We start from the raw sequence: 5,777 nt of genomic DNA on the forward strand, positions 1-5,777 counted from the left end.
ATCTTTTAAAACGCTAGTTAATATAATAGATTGAACAAGTAGATAAATGGACATATAAATTGATGGCACCACATATAATTTGGATCCTCATCTCATTTGAGTTTAAAATTGAAGAAATTATACACTAAAATTCTAAGATGCTTATTGAGATGCTACTAGTCACCCTCAAACCACCTTACTCCTTCCCTTTCCAACTCCTTTCATATGGATGAATGGCTTGTCCGAACGGATTGTAACTTCTGAATTAAAGACTTCTTTCATCGATATTTAAATCCACTAATCGTTAATTGTAGGCACCGAGTCAACAGCATGAACGGTTCGAAACTATAAAATTCTACTTCCTGCCCAGAGTCCTCGATTCTTTTTTCTATGTATTTAAATTTAAAATTTTAATAAAAATAAAAATGAATTAATAAAATGGGACAGTAAACGAATCTATTATAAAACCACCCAGTTGTCATCCTTACTTGAAGAAGATTGTGTGAGGACAAAATTGCAATAAGCCCGGAGCAGAGAGTAATTCATGGAAATTTTATAAGTACACCTCAATATTTTTATTTTCATTTCTAGTATTTAGATTAGGAGTAAAATTGTAAATTTATTGCGGTGTATTTATTAAAAATGTATTTTAAATGTGTGACAATATACTTGATGTTCGAGCTCCATTATAATTAGTTTTTGAGAAAAAATGTATTTTGTAGTAATAATTTTTCGAAAAATGTGTGGTTAAAAAAAGGAAAATTTTAAATTTAAGTATAATTATTATTTGTTGAAGAATATGTGGTTGAAAAGAAAAGAAATAAAAATACCTTTTTGAAATTAATGAACCCAAACATAGACATAATATGGCGTAGCAAGTAAATTTTGTGGTGGTAATATAATTACCCTATATCCTTTTCATATTTATTAAAAAATGTATTTTAATTGTGGTGTCAATATACTTGATGTTCAAGCTCCATTATAATTACTCATTCGTTCTAATTATATAGGCTAAGTTTCATTTTTCTCTTGTCCCAAACATATTGGCTTGTTTCCTAATTTAAAATACTTTAATTTGTTCTTTTACCAATATACCATTATTCAATTTTTCCCACTTAATATGCCAATTTTTTTGAAATTATCCACATACACACATTTTTCCGACTTCTTGAAAATATGGAAGAACTCTCATTTCTTCTTCTTCAAATTAAATCATTCAAATTCTTTATTAATTCCAACAATAATTTACTATAACATACTGAAAATTAAATAGGGGTAAACTATGAAAAATCTTAACAAAAATTAATTTTTCAATCACATTAAAGAAGATTTCTTAATCTGTGTGGAAAATGAAACAAGTCTATACAATTGTGACGGATTGAGTAGTTTTTGGGAAAAATGTATTTTCTAATAATAATTTTTTTAAAAATGTGTGGTTGAAAAAGAAAGAATAGTTTAAATTTATACATAATATTATTTTATTGAAGAATGTGTGATTAAGAAAAGAGAGAGAAATGTATTTTAAAATTAATGTAGTCCAATCAGAGACATAGTATGGTATAATAAGTAAATTTTGTGATGGTAATATAATTACTATATATCCTTTTCGTATTTATTAAAAATGTATTTTAATTGTGGTGTCAATATACTTGATGTTTGAGCTCAATGATAATTCTTGTTGGGGGGAAAACGTATCTTGTAATAATAATATTTTGAAAAATGTGTGGTTAAAAAGAACGAAAAGTTTTAAGGCCTCGTTTAGGAGGGATTTTGAAAATTGATTTTTTGACTGTTAGAAGAAAAGTGGGGTGCACCTGTGAGAGAAGAAGTCAAAAATTACGGCTGAAATAGTGAAATAACGGTCAAAAAATCAATTTTTGGGGGTAAAAAATCCCTCCCAAATAGGCCTTAAATTTATTTGTAATATTATTTCATTGAAAAATTTGACTGACAAGATTGAGAAAAATGTATTTTAAAATTGGTGTAGCAATTACCCCGTATCCTTTTGGAGTGGCAACAGTACTAATATTGAGAATTGTTTCGCGCCTAGACAAATTCACAGGCACACACGTAAAGGGCATGAAGATGAATACAAAGCGAAATTGCAGAGAACCAACGCCTTTTTCCAATGCTTCAAATTTATCAAATCCAGGTACTTATCTTAATTTAATTTTAACTCTTATTTCGGGTTTAATATTCTTCAAAACTGTCAAATAACTTGTATTTTTCGATATTGATACTCGTTAAGCAATTTTATTTTTTTAATCTCCAACTCTGTTATATGAATCAACTCGAACTTTAAATTTGATGAAGTTATCTTATTGCCATCGCATCCAACTCGTTTAGAAATAATAGTAGGAAATCAAATTGATTTTATTCCCGAGATTCGAGTGTGGGTGGAAATCATTGAGTTATTATGAATTAAAATTGCATTTCTATTCATAAGATTGAATTCTATTCATTTACTTCAAAATATAAATTGTATAGGCTTATGTTTTGTAATTGATTCAATCGTGTTTGGAGTAAAAGGTGAAATTGGATCGTTCTTCTTTTGGCTTTTGTGTAAAGCTATTATTCTCCAGTACTCAAAATCGTATTGATAAATTTAAAATATAGAAACACTCTCTGCTGGATCTTAGTGAATTAACTTCAGCGGTGTCATTATTCTAGTCCTTCGTGATTTATCTTTTTATTTTTATTTCTTGAAGATCTCATGCATAGCTTCTGCAACCAGTTTTGAATATATGACAGAATAAAATTATACTAAATTAGAACTAGTAAAATGCAAGTAGTATGAGCGATGTGATATGAAATAATGTACAAGATGCGCTTTAAGTACTTTCAACTCTCTTATCATAAATTTAGTTGAAGAGTGCAAATTATTATTGTCTGTAGACTCTAAAGTTATTGTTGTCATGAACCTTATGCCTACTGTAGTTATCTCAGCTAATATGCATATTTGCAGGGAACTTACATCCTAATATGAATATTAATTTTTAAATTTTTTCTGCTTTTTGCTTGAGGATGCAAATTTGTGAGTAGACGACTCCTAATGCAGATTGTTGAATATTGATAAAGGGCTATTTTAAGGCTTGCAGTTTTTTCTGTCATGGAACTGAGTAGGCTTATTTATTTTTCTATTTCATGTGGGCTAGATTTTCCCTTACCAACTCTAAATTAATAGCAGTCTCATATTTCATTGTCTCTTATTGTCTAAACTTAACTTTCATGTGTATAGTTTTTGGATCATCACTGATTTCATTTTGAATCTTTGTTTATGTTTGAACTTTAAGGTTCAAAAAAGCAGCATTAAGCTTTTTGCCAAACGGGATTTTGGTTGCAAATGTATTAACTTGTACTGATTAACAAGATTCTCGTTTGATCTGCTGCAGATTGCCGTGGGGTTTGCCTGATGAGCATCACCTGGAAAGATGAACAACATCCATCTTTCATCAATTTCATCTCCTCCTTCCTCAATGCATATTCTTTTCGTTTAAACTTTGTGCCAATTGCTCCAGTAACTCTCCTCCGGTTCTTCCTAACTCATGATATATAAGTTTAGGGCAGCACACTAATCCTTGCAAATATTTGATTTGCAGGATTTCATCTTTAACTGTGGTGGTTTGTCAGTAGCTTTCTTATTTGTGACTAATTGGGATTGCAACGACACTTCATCCACCTTCAGCAGGTTACTGCACTTTTTCTTACTCAGGTTTTAATTTTCTCTCACTTAATTTACCTCAGTATGTTCTTGGATTTCACCATCTATTAATATAGAGTTCAGAGACTAAATGGGCAGTTTGCACACTTCTATGTGGTTGTTACCCTCCCGTCTAAGGAGCAGAATGATTCTTTCATACGCTCTTATTTCAAGTGAGATAAGATTCTCTTATTCGTTGAATATCATTCTTTGCTATGTGGTTCAATATGGACTAAGAACTTTAATTATTGTTTGTTTAGATATGACATGAAACTTGGCAAGCCAACGTTTGTGCCAGTACAGGACTTGGAGATGGGCTTTGAGAAGATTGTAAATATAGCACAAGCTCGAGGGAGTAAGTCTGCAATTTCAAACTTCATCATACAGAATCATTTACTACGTTATTTGATTCACGATTATGTATTGCAGTGCGTCGTGAGAAATGGCTTAATTTGTTATGTAACTATTGCAGTGTGTAAGCGGCAGGATGCTATAGCAAAATTGAGATCTGAGGTTTGTTGTTCAAACCTTTTCTCGCTCTTGTATTAATTTTTTATTCGTTGTAGTGAGCACCTAATACTGTGTGTCATGCTTTAAGAGGGAAAAATCAGTGCAAGGGATGGACGTCTATCTCAAAGTGGTCACGTCAATTCCTGGGATCGATAGCCATGACGCAAATGCGGTACAAAGTTTCTTTCCCATATTACATTTTTACTTTCACAATCTCTATTTTACTAATCCTTCCAAACAAGTGCAAATAATAAAAATAAACCAAAAAAAAGTAAAAAAAAATAAATAAAAATTGAGCGAACAATTCCCTCTTGATAACTTCAGAAGTAACAGAAGTCTAAAATGTCACAGCTCCTTTTCATTACTTATTATTCATCTTCGACTATTTTTAAGTTAAAAATCACTTTGAATTCAATCTTTGCTTCATTTATCAATCAAATACGATGTTATTGTACCCAGTTTTTTCTGAACTATTTAATATCAAGGTCTAAGACCTTTTTAGAAATTTGTAGTCCTATTTATTGTAGGGATAAAGCTACTCAAACAGGTGAAAATGACAGGATTTGAAAATAGGTGTTACGTATCAGCGCCCGTCTGGTCTCTCTCTCTCATATTTTTGATTGGCCAATTAATGTTTGACACGTGTCTCCTTTTTTAAAATACCGATCCCCAACCCTGTTTGTTTAGCAAAGTTATTGTAGTCGTTCACAAAAAGAAATTCATTCAACATGATTACAATCTTAACAGATCTTCAGCTTTTATGGTAGCATGCCCAAAGTTCAGAACTTCAGATGGACTAAACATTTCGTTTCCATGCTATCTGAACACTAGTAAAAGCTAGTGTAGGAATTGATCGTAATAGCCCCATTATGAGCATTTTTCCTTATTATTATCTAGCGTTGTCGAGTTTAGGTAGAATTAAAAGGCCATGGAGGTTTATATTTCTCTATACATAATGTATCTGTATTATTTCTTACTACATGGAAGGGTAACTCTACTGTTGGGGCTTTTGTGTTTCAGCTGAATCAAGCCATTGGTTCAATCGAAGCAATAGCCAAAGCATCGAAAGAGTACATTTTGGAGAATACTGACCTTTCAGCTGAGAAAGCTGAAAAAATCACGAGGTTTTTCAGAGATCCAAAGTATTATCTTGGTCCCAAAATCAAATAATTTTTGGACTTAAAATCTTCAAGGAAATTGACCCTGGTATAAATTTGATCTTGTCAAAATGTAAATTTGAGATCTTGAATCACTCAACTCACTAACAGCGTTTAATGCCCCTTTGGTGTCATTGACATAACAGATGTGTGAATCCAGATTTAATACTCAGAATGGAAATTTTCGCTTGCCGATATCTGTAATCTGCTTCCTGTAATGGTAGATTGGAGGACTCTTTATCCTAGTGTATTCTGGAAATAATAGAAATTTTCGTACTCACGTCTTTATGGTAGAAAAAAAAATCCAACAGAGTCGGAGGAGCAATTGTTAAGGTCTCGGTCACAGCCAAATACCATAATTTCAATGTCTTGAAGCATAGAAGTAATTCCATCACGCATTAATGTGTTAAATGCATTTAAAATACAGTATC

At 31.5% G+C, this 5,777-nt stretch overlaps 1 protein-coding gene and 1 pseudogene across 2 annotated transcripts; one reads left to right on the forward strand and one right to left on the reverse strand.

The window, feature by feature from the left end:
• Positions 1-2,040: 2,040 nt before the first annotated feature.
• LOC111402750 (protein PARTING DANCERS) lies at positions 2,041-5,680 on the forward strand. Of its 2 annotated transcripts, XM_023031091.1 has the most exons (8): positions 2,041-2,131; positions 3,372-3,496; positions 3,579-3,667; positions 3,757-3,852; positions 3,940-4,034; positions 4,152-4,192; positions 4,278-4,361; positions 5,210-5,680. In XM_023031091.1, the coding sequence occupies exons 1-8, from the start codon at positions 2,059-2,061 to the stop codon at positions 5,357-5,359; spliced, it is 753 nt and encodes a 250-aa protein (XP_022886859.1). In that variant the 5' UTR covers positions 2,041-2,058; the 3' UTR covers positions 5,360-5,680. The 2 variants fall into 2 exon arrangements, with proteins under 2 accessions (XP_022886859.1, XP_022886858.1); XM_023031090.1 differs by having other exon boundaries at positions 3,940-4,192.
• Positions 5,516-5,777, reverse strand: part of LOC111400592 — a 15,338-nt pseudogene continuing 15,076 nt past the window's right edge.

This window comes from Olea europaea, chromosome 10 (assembly GCF_002742605.1).
Source record: "Olea europaea var. sylvestris chromosome 10, O_europaea_v1, whole genome shotgun sequence".
Taxonomy (NCBI): domain Eukaryota; kingdom Viridiplantae; phylum Streptophyta; class Magnoliopsida; order Lamiales; family Oleaceae; genus Olea; species Olea europaea.

Coding starts and splice junctions, on each gene's coding strand:
- LOC111402750 (XM_023031090.1), top strand. CDS start 2,059: ATGAAGATGAATACAAAGCGAAATTGCAGAGAACCAACGCCTTTTTCC. Junction 3,497..3,578: donor ACTTTGTGCCAATTGCTCCA/GTAACTCTCCTC, acceptor TTTGATTTGCAG/GATTTCATCTTTAACTGTGG. Junction 3,668..3,756: donor ACTTCATCCACCTTCAGCAG/GTTACTGCACTT, acceptor CTATTAATATAG/AGTTCAGAGACTAAATGGGC.